General features: G+C 37.5%; 2 protein-coding genes across 5 annotated transcripts in view; one reads left to right on the top strand and one right to left on the bottom strand.

Annotated features, from left to right (window-relative positions):
* KLHL28 (kelch-like family member 28) overlaps positions 1–996 on the bottom strand; it is a 17,016-nt gene extending 16,020 nt beyond the window's left edge. The window contains exon 1 of the mRNA XM_004681907.2: positions 877–996. The gene's annotated coding sequence lies outside the window, so the exon portion shown is untranslated. The remainder of the gene's footprint in view (positions 1–876) is intronic.
* Positions 997–1,279: 283 nt separating this feature from the next.
* Positions 1,280–19,674, top strand: part of FAM179B (family with sequence similarity 179, member B) — a 60,930-nt gene continuing 42,535 nt past the window's right edge. For 3 of the 4 annotated variants that reach the window (XM_004682104.2, XM_012724643.1, XM_012724642.1), the window contains exons 1-3: positions 1,280–3,517; positions 13,886–14,045; positions 16,873–17,007. In XM_004682104.2, coding sequence (XP_004682161.1) covers positions 1,475–3,517; positions 13,886–14,045; positions 16,873–17,007 — 2,338 coding nt within the window. In that variant the 5' untranslated portion in view covers positions 1,280–1,474. The remainder of the gene's footprint in view (positions 3,518–13,885; positions 14,046–16,872; positions 17,008–19,674) is intronic. The other variant, XM_012724644.1, reaches the window with a different exon arrangement.

Below are 19,674 nucleotides of genomic sequence, written 5' to 3'. Positions count from 1 at the left end.
TTAGCTCAAAAAAAAAAAAATACTTGGCAGTTGAAGAGTATACAGTAGGGACCTCAAATGATAACTCTTTTTCTCTCTGGGTCTTTCAAAAGTTATTGTGTTCAAAAAACAACTCTTCCACAATCTAAGGACGCCTCACCCAGACACTCAACTTGTTAAATTGTGTCCGCTTAAGTTTCATTTAGCTCTGCTAAAACAAAGAAATATCTACTAACAGCTTTAAATATACTGGGCAGAGTTCTTTAAGAACCTTGATCTCAAGAACTTCTACCATAACTGAAATTGTCTTTGCAATCCCCGTTTCCAGGAGACTGAATGGCTGCAGAATCGCGTGAAAATACAGGAGGGAGGTTGGGGTGGCGGAGGAAGAGGAAGGGGGTAGCGGGGGGAGTCCCACGGCTGAACTGATCTGGAGCCAGCTAACTCCTAAGGGAGAGGCAGCTATAGGAAAAAAGATTTATTTCCACATTAATTACATTTTCAAGAAGTTGAAGTGATAAGGAAAAACAGAAAGCCAATAACCCTCCATGATCCGAGGATAAGGGGTACATGAAAAGGGAGCCCAAAGCTAGGATTTGAAAAAATCTACGCGTGACCTAGGAGCTTGGCCTTGATCCGGAGAAAGCACATCGCAAGAAGAAAAGATCGCATTTTCTCAGGGCGACAACGGTTAACAAGACCTGCACAAGAAGACGTCGCGCCTCTCACTCCTCCCTCCTTCCCTCTTGCGCTCCCTCTTCCCTCGTTTCTCCCTCTCCCTCCCCCCTTTCTTTTCCCTCTCTCCTTTCCACTCTTCTCTCTAGTCTCGTTTGTTTCTTACTCTAGCACCCGGCAAAACTGCAAACGCCTGCCAGGACGACAGCAAAAGGAAAGTACCTGAGTCCCAGGAATCACGCCGCCAGCGACCGGAGGAGTAGCCGAGGGCAACTGGAGACTGAACAGCTCTTCACTTGCCTCCAGTCAAACCCTAATTCTTACGGGTGGGGCGGGAAACTTCCGCCCGGAGCGAGCATAGCGTCACTTCCGCCTATTGCCTTCACCCCAACTCCCCCCCCCCCTCCCTTCTAAGCCTTCTACCTTACGTTCTCTACGTTCGCAACGTTCTGACTTCCTTTTCTAGGAGTCTTTGACTTGTTCGTAACTCCTGACGTGGACTACAAGACCCAGCATTCACCACGGCAAATTAATTTCCGGGTCAAAAGGTCCGTTCTGGGTCCATCACCATGGAAGCGGTCGGTTTGGTCACGTGGTGCCCCTGGTTACGCCCGGTGGCAGCAGAGGGGTCTGGGGCTCCGGCGGGGGCCATTTTGCCGTAGGCGGCCTCTAGGGTTCCGGGGCCAGATTGGCAACTCGCTGAAGCTGTTCCTTTTCATTCTTTGCAGCTTGCGACTTGGCGTGGAGTAAGAAGATTGGGCTCCGGAAAGCCCATCGGAGACGATGGTTTCCTTCAGTCTCCGCCACTTGACCACCCTCCATGGCGGCTGCGCCCTCCGCGCTGCTCCTACTGCCGACTTCAGCTTTCTGTACCTATTGCCTCCAAAGCCGCTGTCGACCTTCCGCCCCAGAGACTGATGATAGTCCAAGTGGGGGCACCATGAGAGGAGAGAAAAACTACTGCTGCCGTGGAGCTGCTGGGGATCATGGTTCCTGCCCTCCGACACCATCACCCCTGGCCTCGGCCCTCTTGATGCCCACGGAGACAATCTCAAGTAGTTGGTCTGGGTCTGGGGGTGGTTTGTCAGGGGGAGACGAAGAGGAGACGCGGCTCCTACAGCACCTACGCACTGTGCCTGATCCTTCCGAGGCCTTCCAGGCTTTGCAGGCTGCTTTGCCCCGGCGGGGTGGTCGACTCGGCTTTCCCCGACGTAAGGAAGCATTGTATAGGGCTCTGGGCCGAGTGCTCGTGGAAGGAGATAGTGATGAAAAGCGACTCTGCTTGCAACTCCTTTCGGATGTTCTCCGGGGTCAGGGGGAGGCAGGCCAGCTGGAAGAGACATTTAGTTTAGCGCTTTTGCCGCAACTAGTTGCCTCCTTACGAGAAGAAAACCCTGCCCTGCGGAAAGATGCCCTGCAGATTCTACACATATGTCTGAAACGTAGTTCTGGGCAGGTGCTGAGAACACTTATACAGCAAGGTTTAGAAAGTACGGATGCCCGACTTAGAGCTTCCACAGCACTACTGTTACCTGTCTTGCTCACTCCTGAGGATTTGTTGCTTGGCCTAGATCTTACTGAGGTGATAATATCGTTAGCTCGAAAACTTGGCGATCAGGAAACAGAAGAAGAATCAGAGACTGCTTTTTCAGCACTTCAACAAATCGGGGAGCGACTAGGCCAAGAGAGATTTCAATCCTATATCTCTCGTCTGCCTTCTGCTCTGAGGAGACACTACAATCGCCGCCTGGAATCCCAGTTTGGAAGTCAGGTTCCTTATTATTTGGAACTTGAAGCCTCTGGATTTCCTGACGATCCCCTTCCCTGTGCAGTGACTCTTTCCAACAGCAATCTTAAATTTGGGATTATTCCTCAGGAGCTGCATTCAAGATTGTTAGATCAAGAAAATTATAAAAACCGGACTCAGGCAGTTGAGGAACTAAAACAGGTGATGGGACGATTTAACCCTGGTTCTACCCCTCATTCTAGTCTTGTCGGTTTCATTAGCTTGCTGTATAACTTATTAGATGATTCTAACTTCAAAGTGGTCCATGGCACACTTCAGGTCCTACACTTACTAGTTATTCGCCTTGGAGATCAGGTACAGCAGTTCTTGGCACCAGTTATAGCAGCTTCTGTCAAAGTGCTGGCAGATAACAAGTTGGTGATTAAACAAGAATACATGAAAATCTTCCTCAAGCTAATGAAGGAAGTTGGTCCTCAACAGGTGCTTTGTTTACTTCTGGATCATCTCAAACATAAACATTCCAGAGTAAGAGAGGAGGTGGTGAACATTTGCATCTGCTCCCTCCTGACATATCCCAGTGAAGATTTTGATTTACCCAAACTGTCTTTTGATCTTGCCCCAGCTCTTGTAGATAGCAAACGCAGGGTACGCCAAGCAGCTCTGGAAGCTTTTGCTGTGTTGGCATCATCAATGGGCTCAGGTAAAACTAGTATACTTTTCAAAGCTGTGGATACTGTTGAGCTGCAAGATAATGGCGATGGAGTTATGAATGCTGTGCAGGCCCGATTGGCTAGGAAGACCCTCCCAAGGTTAACAGAACAGGGATTTGTGGAATATGCAATACTTATGCCATCTTCTGCACAGGGTAGGTCAAGCCATTTGACACATGGAGCAGATGCAGACTGGCTTTTGGCTGGTAACAGAACTCAAAGTGCACATTGTCACTGTGGTGACCACACAAGGGATAGCATGCAATTGTATGGATCTTATAGTCCAACTATCTGTACTCGAAGGGTGTTAAGTGCAGGAAAAGGAAAAAATAAATTACCGTGGGAAAATGAACAGCCTGGAGTAGTGGGAGAAAATCAGACTTCTAATTCCAAGGATATAGAACAGGTATGCATTTTCTTGATTTCTTTGAGTTAAACGATGAAAAGAATTTAAAATGAAAATATGTCTGTAATGATTTAAGGGTAAGACTGCATGAGGGTTTTTATGATTTATTTTTAAATCATTTTGAATCCTGATATGTGGGCATTTATTACAATGGTTTAGATCAAATAGGACATTTATTTGCCTTCTTTGCTTGATGGGTTTGATTAAATTTGAGCCCTTATGTGTGAACAGTGTCGGAACTTCAGTTTTAACCTGTCTAGCGTATCAGTTATCTCATTCATACAACAAACAATGAATAGGTGTTAGGTGCAGATAGAAAAGAGCTGAGTTCAGAGAGTGAAGGTTTCTTTATTTTGTCATGACATTGACTTTTTTGTAGTGTGTGGGTAATTTAAAGTTTACCTGTGGATTTAATTCTTCTAATTTATAGTTTCCTTATGATCACATTCAAGGTAACAGTTTCAGCAGAAATATAGGAGTGTTGTGAACATCACATTATATCAAGAGGTCTATCAGTTTGTCCCACTATCGGTGAAGATATATTTTATGACTTGGTTGGTTGGTGATAAACTCCACCTTGAAGTTATGTTTTCCTCCTTATAGTTAAAACAAGCTCTGTAGTTTGATGCTTTGAGACCCTATGAATACTCCCACAAGCTTTCACTGTTCTTAGTTTATACTAATAATCATTACCTGATTGTTTATTACATTGGAGGGTGGTACTAAAATAAGTTCCCTTTTAGGTTTGTTATCTGGCATTTTTTATTCTATGAAAAATAATTAAGTACATCCTTATTCCTACTGATATTAAATAATCTCAAAAGGCTCCTACGCCTTTTGATATGACTTAGTCTTTAAACGTTCCTTTATTTGAGCTTAACGTGAAACCCAGGCTTACCTTTTTCTTTTCTTGCTCTAGTCATGGAATAAACTATTTTTTGAATAATGCTAGAACTACTTTTATAGTGATGAGTGGAATTCAGAAACAAAATCTGGATATAGATATGCTCATTGCTATTGCTTACCTTTGCAGATCGACCCTTTCAGTGTGCAGAATCAGGGAGTACCTTCTTCTCTCCTTTTTTTAAGTGTGTTCAAAGTGATACCTCCAATTCAAATTGAGCACTGTAGGGGTCTTCCTCATCTTCATTTAGTCTTTATTTGTATCTCACTTCTCTCACATAAAAACCTGATTCCCGAAAATCTGTCATATTTATTCATATGCTACATCCTACACAAAATTTATTATACCAGTAACAGAATAGTTACCTGTTAAATCAAGTTCATGATTTCTTGGCAGTTCTTTTTCTGCTTAGAATTATCCCACACTCAGAGTTCTATGTTCAAACTTAAATTGTTTTCTAGGTGATTATGATTCAGGTGATGTGGTAAAAGATAAACAAGGAGTTTGCTAAGTGTGGATGGCTCTGGTAAAGTTTAGACCACTGGGATATATTTTCCAAGATACTGAATTATGAAAGAACTTAACAAATTAATAGGAAATGGTGAGTCACAGCACAGTTTACACAGGGCTTCTAATAGGAAGTAACAAAAGATGAAACTAGAGCAGTAGGCAAGGGCAGAACATGAAGACCTTTTTTGTAATTAAAAAGCTGTACTTTTTATGATGGACTTCAAATGGAGGTGAAATGGAGTGGTTCCTTCCAACTCCAAAATTCATTCACTTAAAAAAAAAAAGATTTACATAATCTACCTACATGGTTATTGTGGTATATTGAAAATAATACCTGGCAGTAAATTATTTTCTATAAGTATTCCTCTTAACTGTTTAGTATATGCTAAGTATAAGATGTCAGTATATTATGAACATCCTGGCCAAATCACCAAGAAGCTGAAAATTACGTTTCTGCCAATGCAGATACATGTTGCTTTTGAAAGATGCTGTGGTAAAATGAAAATTTACTGCAGAAAAATCAAATCACACTTTTCTTGTTCAGAAATGGCCTGTATCAGAAATACATGTTATTAATGTAGAATAAATATTTAAATTTTTTATGTGTACTATGTATACACAAATATATACACTGAGATATGCACACATAGATAAGTCCTCACTTAGCATCTTCCTCACATTCTAGAAACTGGGACTTTCGTTGAAACAGTATATATAATAAAACTAATTTTATAGGTAATTGATACAAATGAGTTAATCTCCTACAGTATATTTCTGGTTACAAAAATACTGCATCACCAGGGAAGGCCATAAATATCAACAAACTTTTAAATAAAAACTCCAAACACGGCCCTCCCTGGTGGCGCAGTGGGTTAAAGTACTGCATTAAGAAGCTGAAACCACTTCCGCATGAGTTCGATTCCCACCTGCCCCGAGGTGACCACATGGTGTGGCAGACCTCTCCTGACCCACCCACTGCTCCCCTCAGCAGTGTACTTCGTTGATCTGCCTGTTCTGCTCCCCACACTGTCTCTGGTGAAGTCTTTCGCCACCCCTGAGTCTCTGGCCTGTACCCCAGTTCTGTATGCACAAATAAATAAATCTTTAAAAAAAAAATACAAAAAAACCTCCAAACACTTTTAATATGAAACAGTTAATTTGCATTTATTTATCCATTCATTTTTCAATCCGTTTTTTCCAGTTCAAGATCATGGGTGCCAGAACCTATCCAGACAGCTCAGGAATCCACCTTGGAGAGGACACCTTCCCATCACAGGGCTCTCAGACACACACACACCCAAATTCGGGCCATTTAGACATGCTAGTTTGTCTGATGTCTTTGAGATGTAGGAAGAAACTGGTATGACTGGAGAAAATCCACATAGACATAGGGTGAATTCTGTACTCCCACACAGAAAATGGCTCTGGCCAGGAATTGATTATTCTTTCCCTTCATAAATTTATTAAAAAATGACATTGAGCAAAAGAACATTATTTAAGGACCTATATTATGTGTGCATATGTGTGTGTGTGTGTGTATACACATGCTTTATTTATTTTGAGTAGAACAGGGGTATAGAACAGAGATGCGGGGAATGAGGGGGGTGGTGAAAGGATCACCACAGAGTGGGGAGAGCTGTACAGGTAGATGTTCTGAAATACACAGCTGAGGGGAGCAGCAGCTGAGACAAGAGAGGTTTGCTATGCTATATATGGGCTAGCTACCTGGCCAGGGATTTAACTCAGGCATAGAGGTGTGCCACCACAGTGATAGCTCTGGGACTTAACCCTTAAGTGACCAGGGAAGTCCTAGATATATATATCTATCTATATAGATATATATATTTAGGTTTTTGTTTAATATTTTTTAGGGCACTTTTAGATTTACAGAAAAAACTAAATAGAAAGTGCCAAGATTTCCCATATATTCCCCGCCTGTACACTCACACAGCCTCCCCACTATAATCCTTACCCAGTGGTATTTACATTTTATAGACTCACATTGACAGTTTTTCTTTGGTGTTCTACATTGTGTGGGTTTCAACAAATGCATTCACAGTCAGTATCCACCATAGTAGTAACATATGAAAGTTTCACCTCTGCTCTCTACCTATTTATCCCCCCATCTTTCTTTAACTTTCATCTTTCTGTATTCATAGTTTTACCTTTTCCATAATGTCATATATTTGGAATCAGACAGTGCCTTTTCAGCATACTTTTGGCTTCTCTCATTTGGTAATAGCCCTTTATGATTCCGTCATGTCTCCAGGGCTTAATAGTAGTTAATTTTTTCTTTTTTGGCAATAAATTGTACATTATCAGGATGTACTACAATGTATTCACCCATCGAAGGCATTTTGGCTGCATCCCAAGTTTGGCAACTATAAATAAACTTTATGTGCAGATTTTTGTGTGGTAATATTTTTCTAGCTCATTTGGATAAATACCAAGCAAGGACATTGCTGAATTGTATAACTTTGTAAGAAATCACTGAAGTGTCTTCCAAATTGGCTGTACTATTTTGTTTTCATGTCATTATGAATAAGAGTTCCTCTTATTATACTACATCCTAGCCAGTGGTTTTCTCAGTGCTGTGGATTTTGACCAGTCTAATAGGGATGTGGTGCTATCTCATTGTTTTATGCAATTCTCTAATGAAATGTGTTCTTTTTTTTTTTTTTTAAAGATGTATTTGTGCATACAGAACTGGGGTACATTCCAGAGGCTCAGGGGTGGTGAGAGGCTTCACCAGAGACAGAGTGCGGAGCAGAACAGGCAGATCAACGAAGTACACTGCTGAGGGGAGCAGCGGGTGGGGTCAGGAGAGGTCTGCCTCGCCATGTGGGCAGGCGGAAATCGAACTTATGCGAAAGTGGCTTTAGCTTCTCAGTGCTGTGCTTTAACCCACTGCGCCACCAGGGAGGGCCGAAATGTGTTCCTGAATATCTTTTCACATATTTGTTTGCGATTGGTTTATCTTCTCTGGTGTCTATGAAGATCTTTTGCTTGATTTTTAATCAGGTTGTGCATTTTCTAATTGTTGAATTTTAAGAGTTATTTGTTTATTTCAAATAACTGCCCTAATTAGTTGTGTACTTAACAGATATTTGCTCCGAGTGTTCTCATTTACTTGACATTGTCTTTCCAGGAGAAAATTTTTAGTTTTAGTGATGTCCAACTTAGTAATTCTTTCATGGATCTTGCTTTTGGTGTTATATCTAAAAAGTCATTACCCTATAGAAGATCATCTATGTACTTTCCTGTCTTCTAGGCATTTTATAGTTTTATGTTTTACATTTAGATCTGTTTTCCATTCTGAGTTCATTTCTTTGAATGGTATATGGCTTGTGACTGTATTCATTACTTTTTCATGAGGCTATCCAAGTGTTCCAGCCCCATTTGTTGCAAAGGTTATCTTTTCTCTATTGTCAAAACCTGCTCCCTTATCAAAGACTTTATGGGGCTCTGTATCTGGGCTCTCTTTTCTGTTTCCTTCATGCAGTTGTTCTTTTGCCAGTTCTGTAGCTTTAAAATAATATCTTAAAGTCATGTGGTAGAAGTCCTTCAACTTTGTTCTTCTATCAGTATGAAGATGGTTATTATAGTTTTTTTGCCTTCCCACATAAACTTTAAAATCACTTTGTTGATCTCCACAAATAACATGTAGGATTTTGATTGGAGTCTTATCATTCAAGTCAAGAACAGATACTTTGATAATATTCAATCTTCCTGTCTATGAATATGGAATTTCTCAACATCTATTTTGCTCTTTGGTAGCCTTCATTGGAGTTTTGTAGTTTACCTCACCTACCTCTTACATGTATTTTGTTGTATGTATACCAAATATTTAATCTTTTGAATGCTAACATTAAATGCTGTTTTTTGTTTTTTAAGGTTTACAACATGCAACTTTATTTTGTACATATTTTTTAAAGTGAAATAATGTTTTTTAAAATTTATTTTTATATCATTCATTCTGTGCCTTTTTCCATCTCAGTTGTAATCCCTGTGGACTTCCCACCACCAGTCCACCCATGTACCATCACCATAGTCCCATGCACCTTTCCCACCTCATTTTTTATTCCATTCCCCACTCCACCCCATAAAAAGTCTCTGGTATATAATTGTTCATTGTTTTTCGTTTTTTCTTTATTACAACTGCTTTACCCCATCCCCTACCTTCCTCCCCCATCTATCCCTTACACTCCTGCTATTAGTAAAACCACCTGTTATTTTTCATTTTCTTTCTGGCTTATTTCACTAAGCATGATAAATGATAACATTTAAATTTCAAATTCTACTTTTTCACTGCTGTATTTAGGAAATTTGACTTTCATGTTAACTTTTTATCTTGCTAATTCTAATTTTTCTGTAATTGCTTATTAGTTACATGATATTTTTGATGATCCTTTAAGATTTTCTATGTAGATAATAATATCATGTGAGAAAAGCTTTACTTTTCTCATCCCAATCTTTGCATCTCTTTACCTTTTATTGCCTTACTATATTTAAAGATTTCCACTGTGATGTGGTAAAAAGCAGGGGGTTTTTTTGCTTTGGACCTATCTTAGTGAGAAATATTCAAGTTTTTTCTACTATTAAATATGATGTTAGCTGTAGGGTTTTTGTAGATCTCTTTATGAAGTTAAGAAAATGCTCCTTTCCTAGTATATTGAGAATTTAGTTTCCCTAGCTTCTCATGAGTGGGTATTGGATTTTGTTAGATGCTTTTTTGTATGGTTTTATTATTCTTCTTCAGACCACTGGGGTAGATTTACATTAAATTTTAAATGTCTAGCCAGCCTTGTATGTCTAGGAAAAATCCCAGTTGGTCATAGTTTATAATTAGATTTATATATTATTAGGTTCAGTGTGCTTTTTCCACATGAGATGCAGTTGACATATAATTCAGTTTGCTAATCTGTTGTTGAGAGTTTTCGATCTATGTTTGTGAGAGATGTTGGCCTATTTTCTAATCTGGTTTTGTTATTAGGGGAATTCTGGCCTTTTAGACTGAATATAAAGTACTCCCACTGCTTGTGTTTCTGGAAGTTTCTAGAGTACTCCCACTGCTTCTATTTCTGGAAAAGTTTCTAGAGAATGGCTATAATTTCTTTTTTAAATATTTGGTAGAATTCACCAATGAAACCATCTCTGACTGGGTGCTTCTATTATTAGAGGGTTATTAATTATTAATTTTCTTTAATAGAGTTCTTACCAATATGATTCTTTAATGTTTGTTCTGTTTTTTTTCTTTCAATTTCTTTCTCTTTTTTTGATAAGTAGACAAGATGTACTGGCTAAAAGAAACTTTAGTCATCGGGCTTTGATAATATAATGGTAGGATATGAGGAGAAAGAAAGCATTCCACAGTCTCAGTCTGTTGGTGAGCCTGTAGCCCTAGACTGTTTCTCAGCTCTAAACTCTACCCCCCACTCAGGTTGTTCAAAGATGCTTAAGAATGGTGAAGTGGCGTCTTTCCCTTCGCCTTACATGGAAGGCAGTGGAAGCTCCGGTTAGCATTTACTCCACAGACTAATGGAGCCGGTATTCACTTTGAGAATCTGGTGAAATGTGCAAGAGCATACCTCTCCCCCACCTTCTATCAGTGGGTCCATCTTGAATTTTTAACTCTCAAACTTGTCATGCTGAGCCTACAGCAATTGGTCAGTAATAATTTCGATTTTCCTATCCTTGCACCAGTTCCCTGAAGGAGGTTTCTACTGGACATTGGGGGAGTTTTCTATTTTCTACACAAACCTGTGGGTTTCTCTAATATTGGGGGCAGCAGTTTGCTCAGTGACCTCATTTCTTTAACATCTAAAAAGAATGTATGATGTTTCCATTTATTCAACTTTTAACTTGTTATATTGCTATTTGACACATTTATTTACCTTTTTCTTTAATGTGGCAGACATTCTAGGTCGTAAATGGTTTGAAGATGAATATTTCTGTAATAACTAAATTAGTTTCTGAACTAGATCCAGTGTTAATTCTTTATGTTTTTAGCCAAGAATCTAAACACACACCTTGTGAGGAAAAGACTATTATCCAGTTTTTAAGTATAGGGAGTTCAGTAATTTCTTTTAGGTTACTTTGGTAATAAGTGACAGAGCCAGATTTGAACTCAGGAAGTCATAACTAATAGCCCAAATTCTTGTGTGATTTATTAGATTATCTTAACTTCTTTATACCTGAATAAATCTTTTGAGAACATTTTTTTCCTAACAACTTAATTAATTTGTTTCTTTAAAAGATTTTGTTGGCACTCTGTTCCTTTAATTCACTGTGGAGGAATTGCTAGTTCCTTCACCATTTTTTAAAAAAGATTTATTTTTATTTATGTATGCATGCAAGAACTGGGGTGTAGGCAGAGTTACAGGGAAAAGGGCAGGAGGCTTGTGAAAGGATTCAACAGAGACAGAGTAGGGAAGCAGAACACGCAGATCTGCTGAAATGCACTGCTGATGAGAGCAGCAGGTGAAACAGATGTCTGCTGCTCCATGTGGGTATAGTATTGCAGTGTCGGTATAGATTGATAGCACTGAGATTTTAACCCCTGTGCCACACTTGTCTACATAAAAAGTGTATTAGACGGCCCTCCCTGGTGGCGCAGTGGGTTAAAGCACAGCACAAAGAAGCTTAAGCCACTTCCTCATGAGTTCGATCCCCGCCTGCCCCAGAGGAGATCCACATGACGAGAGACCTCTCTTGACCCGCCCGCTGCTCCCCTCAGCAGTGTACTTCGTGGATCTGCCTGTTCTGCTCCCCAGTCTCTGGTGAATCCTCTCACCCTCCGCATCTCTGGCCTGTACCCCAGTAAATCTTTAAAAAAAAAAAAGTGTATTAGAAAAATTATTAAACAGATTTTTATCAGGATACTGACATTAATCAAATGAAAATAATTGAGTAAATTTCACATGAATTTATGATTTGATAGATGCCCAATAGTTGAAGACCAAAACATAATACAGAAATAAATATTAAATTGAAATTACTTTCATTTTTATTACAGGGAATAATTGTAATCAAACAAACTCTTATCAGTGTATTCTTTACTTTTGAATGCACAAACTTGCACACAAATATACATACATCCTTAAGTCTTAACTAGGATGTCTCCTACCTAGTAGGGTTGGAAGGAAAATATATTTTGGACAATTTAGTCTCAAATAAAGCAAAGTACAACTTACTAATAACATATTAGTAACATTGAGTTTCTTCTTTATGACCAGTCCTTTATCTTTAAGAAACTATAATTTAAGCAAAAGCTTAATGATACTGTGCAAGAGTCAGCAGTTTTGTCATTGTAGCCTCAAAGGACCTAAAGTACCCTCACATTCTCATGCTAGTTAATTATAAACTGTAAACCATTATTTATTCGCTAAAGCTAGTTCACTTGGGATAGTCCAATTCTTTTCAAAAACAGAGGCAAAGCCTATTATGTGTTTTAACACCTTCATGAAAATCAGCATATTTAAGTATTTTCTGTATGAGGACCCCATGTCTTTATCCTATATAATAAAGTTATTGAGTTTTCTTTGTTTAAAAAGACTAAATTTGGGCCTACCCAGTGATGCAGGAGTTAAGGTTCAGCACTGTCAAACTACTGCCCCTTACTGCAGCATGCATTCATCCCTGGCTGGACCAGGGACTGGCCCACATGGTGCAGGGACCTCTCCATTCTAACCTGTTGCTCCCCTCAGTAGTTTATTTCAGTAGATCTGCCTGTTCTGCTCCCTACTCTGTCTCTGGTAAATCCTCTCACTCCTTTGACCCCACACCTCTAGCCTGTGCCCCAATTCTTGCATGCATAAATAATACAATTTTTTTTAAAAAGACGGAACTTGCTTAATGTTTAGAAATCTTAAATATTTTTTACTTGCTTTTCAGAAGTCATTGTTTTCCTGACTGCATTTGTCTAATTTATAATAAAACAAGTTTTTTTAAACAAAAGACTTTCTTTAGTTTTAAAATGCTGAAATAATATTAATTTGCAGTTATTTAGTTATGCAGGTAAATTGGAGAATTGATGAATAGTAAGTTATCTGACGTATATTTGTTAGTTTATATGAATGGTTTTATAATAGCCAGGTAACTAAGAAATTTTCAAAAACATGTCTTTAATTTTATTGTATTTCAACACTATTTGGCAAAAGTTGCAAAGAAGCATAATGGGAAAGTTCTATTTTATCACATGTCTAGATGTGATTATGTTTCTAAGCTCCAAATATTACATAGATAGGTATAATTTTTTGTGTTCCCACTCATTTTGTTTAATGTTCTGTAGCCATGTTGAATATGAAATTATTCACAGTAATTATAGTCATTGTTGGTGAAGAAATCTGAACACTTAAATCATCTTCTCATTTATTTATGATTAATATATATGTATATCTGGATTTTAATCAGGGTACTGAAAGACCCTTCATAAAAAAATGCCCTAGAGAACCACGATCTAGGTTACTATGTGTATCAGGTACACACTTGAGTTGTAGGTTATGAATGGTAAATTTGCCTTACTGAGTATAGAGTGGGGTGCTTGTTGGCTAGTGCCTTGCAATTTCCATTCATGGTCTAATGCTCAAACAAGGCATAATGTGACAGGGTTATGCTGAATCAGAAATGTTCTTTTCACTGTTTAAGCTGTCACTTTACCCTTTTTGTCATTTGTGTTTTTTCCTTCCTAGCTACCCAGATGTGAACAGTAGAAAGGTAAGGTACAGAAAAGTTTTGGGGTGAAATAGTAAGAAAGGGGGGAAAAATCAACATTTTTATCACAGAATGAAAAATGCCATACTAGTGTATCATACATATGTAGATGTTTATTTGTGTCATTATATATTTGATAAAATTTTCTTTTAATCTGAATTTCATAATTGTGTCTAATTTATGTAATTTATTATCAGATATACTTAGCATAAATTTGCTAATTTATTGTCTTGTTCTTATAGTTTTCAGCGTATGATTTCATCCCATCTCCAAAATTAAAACCTTCTCAAGGTCAATCATCAGTCAATGATGATTTATGTTTTAGCAGAAAAAGAGTGTCAAGAAACTTATTTCAGAATAGTCGAGATTTTAACCCAGACTCTCTTCCTGTATGTGCTACTGGTAAGTAAAAGGTACAGGTAATAGATGAACATACAGAATTAAGTTAAAGATTTTCCTATATTCATATGTCATTCAAAGGTTTATAGAATTAACAATCAAGTAGATAATTAAGATACAATAAATATTTATTAAAGAATAGAAATTTTGACATAATTGTCTCCTAAAACTCTGGAAGGATTTCCATTGAAACCCTTTGAGTAATAATATAAAGCAACATTTGCTTAATCAACTACCAATGATTAGTGAGTATCTCTTCTGTAGTAGGTACTTTTCTAAGTACTGAGTTTAATTTACATCAGTCTATAGAAGGAAAACTTTCTGTTTTGCATTTTTGATTGAGAAGCATACTTTAAATATGTGCAACACATAGCAAGTTCATTGGAAATAAATGTTATGGAGAAATCTAAAACAGAAGAGAGGAATATTTGGAGGAGGGCTGTTTTAAATAATATAAAAGAAGGCATATTCAGAAGACAATATTTGTAGCAAACCACATAGATAAGAGTAAAAAACAAATAATTTTAGGAAGAGGTCATTGTCAGTGATGATCATAGGACATGTTAAGAGAGATCAAAAAGGCTAGTATGTCTAGAATGAAATGAGTAAGAAAAGACGGAAATGAAATTAAACCATAGGAATCTTTTTTTTTTTTTAAGATTTATTTATTTTTTCATACAGAACTGGGGTACAGGCCAGAGGCTCAGGGGCGGTGAGAGGCTTCACCAGAGACAGAGTGGGGAGCAGAACAGGCAGATCTACAAAGTACACTGCTGAGGGGAGCAGTGGGCAGGCCAGGAGAGGTCTGCCATACCATGTGGTCACCTCCGGGGCAGGCTGGAATCAAACTCATGGGAAAGTAGCTTTAGCTTCTCAGTGCTGTGCTTTAACGCGCTGCGCCACCAGGGAGGGCCAAGGAATCCTTTTTTAAGGCCTTGTGTGTTTTTGAATGAATTTTGACTTTTACTCTAAGTGGGGACATTTTGAGGAAAGTAGTGACGTAATTGCCTTATATTTTCTAAGAATGTTTAGGACATTACACTAAAAAATAAATTGAAGAAGGACATAGGTAAAAACAGAGAGTAGTTCTGGCTAGCGTTGTGAGAGTCTTTGATCACTGAATGTAAGTGAAAAGTGATTAAACTGTGTTTATGTCAGAGGTAAAGTTGCAATTTGCCAACAGATTAGGAATGGAGTGAGAGAGGAATCAAGCGTGCTCTAAGGGTTTTGCCTAGAACAACTGAAAAGATGTGTAATTGCCTAAGTATTTCAGAAAGTAAATATTATGCTAGCTCGGAAGACATGGTCTTTGTCCTGGACTGTGTCAGTTAGAAAAGGTGTTAAAGCCATGGTAGTATTTGAATGTATCCTCTTAGAATGCTTATGATACAAGCATTTATAGAGAAGGTGTGAGGAGAACAAAGGTGTATATAAGGAATGGACTTGAGATATTCTGGGAGGTGAGTAAAGGCAAGAAAATTGGGGTATGGGGAATCCATGTGTGCTAAACTTAAAATTTTAAGCTTCTAATTATGAAACTCTGGAAAACAAATGGGGATCTTTTTCATTAAGGAAAAAGAAACTAGGGTGATAAATTTATTTGCAGCTGACATATAAAGTAGTTCTCAAAAAATATGATGACTGGATATAAAAAGTTGAAGGAGTGGAGTAGAGATCAAGACTTTGCACCCTGATAATTAGAAAAATGGCAATGTGTTGACAAACTGAAACCAGTTGGGAAGTAAAAGTTATTTAGGAAGAAAACATTGTTACCTTAGGGAAACATACTAGCCTTTATGCAATAAAATTCCATAATATTTTCATTTAAATGAAGTATATAATTGTATAGTTTAATGTTTGTTTAATAGAGAAAAATGGAGCACATCCAGTTATGCTTATCCCACTACTTTGGATTTTTATAAGGTTTATAGTTTCTATACCATTGAGCAGTTCATTACCTACATGTATAGATTTTTAATGGTGGGGAACATGGCAACATATAATAATAGAAATTATAAATACTCTCAGAACTCAAGAAAGGAAAATATCATAGATACTGGGATGGTTTATAAAAACTCAGGAAAGAAGGTGGACTTGAGCTGAACTATTTAATTAAAATGAGGGAAGAAGGAACTTTTTCATCTATAGAGAAAGTATAACACAAAGTATGGAAGTGAGAATTAATTTAGAAGATGTCCAGTACATGAGAGTAAAAGGGTTTAAAATCTCAGGGAGAGAATTTTTAAAATCATAGAACTTAAGAATTAAATGATTAGTTCTTTTTATAGATGAATAAACTACACACCAGAGAGACCAGTTTATTTTCTTCAGGTCAATGCCCTGTTCAGGAATAACCTTAACCTGCCACAGGAGAGGGAAAGGGCTCTGGAAAATATGCCTGTATACATGCTTAGAAACTATCTGAATGTTCTATGTTAGGAAAGGAAGTCAAAGAGTCAAACAAGCAGTGGATCCTGTTTGAGTAAGGTATATACTCTAATTACTGGGGAGAAGGAAAGAAGATCTGGAAAAACATTTCATGGTGAGAAAAGAGGGCATGTAGGAAGCAACTGCCATTTTTGCATATTTTGTAATATTTTTCTCTGTTCTTTACCAGTATGTATTCTGTCCTTTAACTCCTGCCACTAATCAGATCTATCAATATCAAAAACTCACTTGTCTACCTTATTATATACATAATATAGTATATATACATATACTGTACTTATTCCTATACAAATAATACCAACATTTGCGAAACTCAGATGTACTCATGAAAACTAAATATTAAAATAATGTTAATATTTTTGTTTTCTCCTTTCCTCCAAAGGGACTACTGGGACTTATCAAACAAATATTTCTGGGAAATGTGGACAATTTGGATTATCACAGATATGTGGTAAAACTGGCAGTGTGGATTCTGATTTACAGTTCCTGGGGACAACTAGTAATCATCAAGATAAAGGTTTAAATTCTAAATTTGAAGTTCAAATGACTTAGAAATATTCTAAGTGTGAAGTTTTCAAATATAATTTATATGTTATTTTATTTTTTTTAAAGATTTATTTTATTTATTTATGTGTACAAGAACTGGAGTATAGGCCAGGGATGCAATGGGGGGTTGGGATTGATAGTTTTCACTAGACAGAGTGGACAGAGTAGACAGAACAGACTGCTCAGGGGAGCAGGACACAAGAAAGGAAAGGTCTGCTGTGCCATGTGTGTCAGCTCCCTGGTCACATACCTGGATGGAACTCCTGCAGTGGCTGGCTGTAGCTTGATATAGTGCTCGGTAGTGCCGAGATATTAAACCCTGCTCCACCAGGGAGGCCCTTATATGTTATTTTATATAATTATACTCATCACAAAAGCAAAAAAAATTATTACATTTTTTTCTAATTTAAATAATATTTTAAATAATTACTGTAAAATGTTAGACTTAGTAATCTTGACATAATATAACAATAAAATTTGAGAATTTAAAAACTGATGGTGGAACTGAACAGTGTAATATCAAGTATCTGGAAATAACATCTGTTACAATCAGAGGACAATTATTTCATAGACTAAAAAAGCTTTTGACTAGAAAATACAGAATATTTGAATAATACAAATAATAAACTTGTAAAAGCTATCTCAACTAGAAATAGAAAATGTGGGTATACCTATAATCATTAAAAGAAGTTTAGGCTTAAAATTTTTTACCCAGAAAAAAATTTATTTACTTCAAGGAAGAGATAATCCAATATTAATGAACTGCAGTAAGTTTTCACTTTATATCATTGATACGTTGGAAATGGTGACTTTAAAAGAAAAGATGGATATTGAAACTGGCTCTAGAATAACGTTTCCTTAGGTGTCAGCAAGGGATTTCTTAAGGGCCTACTGTAAGAAAAATGGAATTTATTTTATAACCTTACTTCATTTTATAACCTTGACAATCATGCTCATGTAAGGTTACTGCATAGAGGAAAATAATGGTAATCTAATCTTACTTTTATGAAACTCAGAGTCTTACATAAACTATTAGCAAATCAAATCTTGCAACGTGTTTTAAAATTGACGTGTTATGGCCCTCCCTGGTGGCGCAGCGGGTTAAAGCACAGCACTGAGAATCTCAAGCCATTTCCTCATGAGTTCGATCCCCGCCTGCCCCGGAGGTGACCACATGGTGTGGCAGACCTCTCCTGACCCGCCCGCTGCTCCCCTCAGCAGTGTACTTCGTTGATCTGCCTGTTCTGCTCCCCTCTCTGTCTCTGGTGAAGCCTCTCACCGCCCCTGAGCCTCTGGCCTGTACCCCAGTTCTGTCTGCACAAATAAATAAATCTTCAAAAAAAAAAAAAATTGACGTGTTATATATTATGTCTAAGTAAATTTTCCCCAAAATACCTTGTACTTTAACCTTAATCCAGAAGGAAGAAAACCATTAATTGTGACAATATGTAAAACAAAAGCATTTGATAAAAATTCAACATCCATGCCTGATTTTAAACTCTTAACAAGCTAATAATTACTTTCTTAACATGTTTAATGTCATCTGTTAATACCTAAAACAGTTATATTTCATGGAAAATTTTAGTATTCACTTTAAAGTGAAAATTAAAACTGTTCACTATTATCTTTGCATCAATTACTAATTCCTGTAGTATTAAAGATTAAAATTAAAATTGGATTACAGTTAATATTAAGATTAAAATTTACTGAGACTGAAGATAAATAATAAATTAATAAAAATTAGAATAAGTGCAAAGAAAAAGAAAACAGGGTGAGACAAAACAGAAGGTAACTATGAAGGCCTCTCTGAAGTTACAGTATTTAAGTAGAATGAAATAAGTGAGTGAATGAGCCACTGAGTATTTGGAGGAAGAGCATCCCAGAGAGAGCAGCAAAATACAAATGCTCTGATAAAGTACCATACTTGGTTTATTGGGGGAATAGCAAGGAGGTCAGTGGAGCGAATGAGGGAGAAGTTAAATAGAGGAAATAAGAGCCTTACTAGGTCATGGTATGAGTTGATGATTTTATTCTGAGAAGGGTTAGAAGTGACCAAAGATATTTGAGAAGCAGGAATATGTATGTTCTTTCTTTTAAAAGGATCAGATCTGATATGTAGAGAATAGGTTTGACAGGATTGGTCAAGACAGGGTGCAAAGCATATAAGTAGGAGGTTATGGCATCATTGAAGGCAAGAGATCACATAGTTTGTATTAGAGAGAAAGCAATGAAAATAATGTCAAGGGTTGGATTCTGATGGTCTTAAGGTTTGGAAACTGATAATTTATTATGTATATTAATGTGATACAAATAAATATATGATATTCTCAACCTAGCTCAAAACAAAAAGTATAACATTTGAATAGGAAGAAATATAAATTGCCATTATTCCTGATAAAACGTACAGATAAGTGGTTTGGGAACAGTGTGTCTAGTTTCACATTGCAGCTTTGTAATTTCTAGTCTATGACTTTTAAAAACATACTTTTTTTTTTGGCCCTCCCTGGTGGTGCAGCGGGTTAAAGCACAGCACCTAAAGCTGTTTCCACATGAGTTAGATCCCCGCCTGCCCCGGAGGTGACCACATGGCGTGGCAGACCTCTCCTGACCCGCCCGCTGCTCCCCTCAGCAGTGTATT

This window comes from Condylura cristata, unplaced genomic scaffold (genome assembly GCF_000260355.1).
Source record: "Condylura cristata isolate star-nosed mole 26May11 unplaced genomic scaffold, ConCri1.0 scaffold00013, whole genome shotgun sequence".
NCBI lineage: Eukaryota > Metazoa > Chordata > Mammalia > Eulipotyphla > Talpidae > Condylura > Condylura cristata.
Note: the sequence above shows the minus strand (reverse complement) of the source record. Positions and strands in the feature narration are given on the sequence as shown.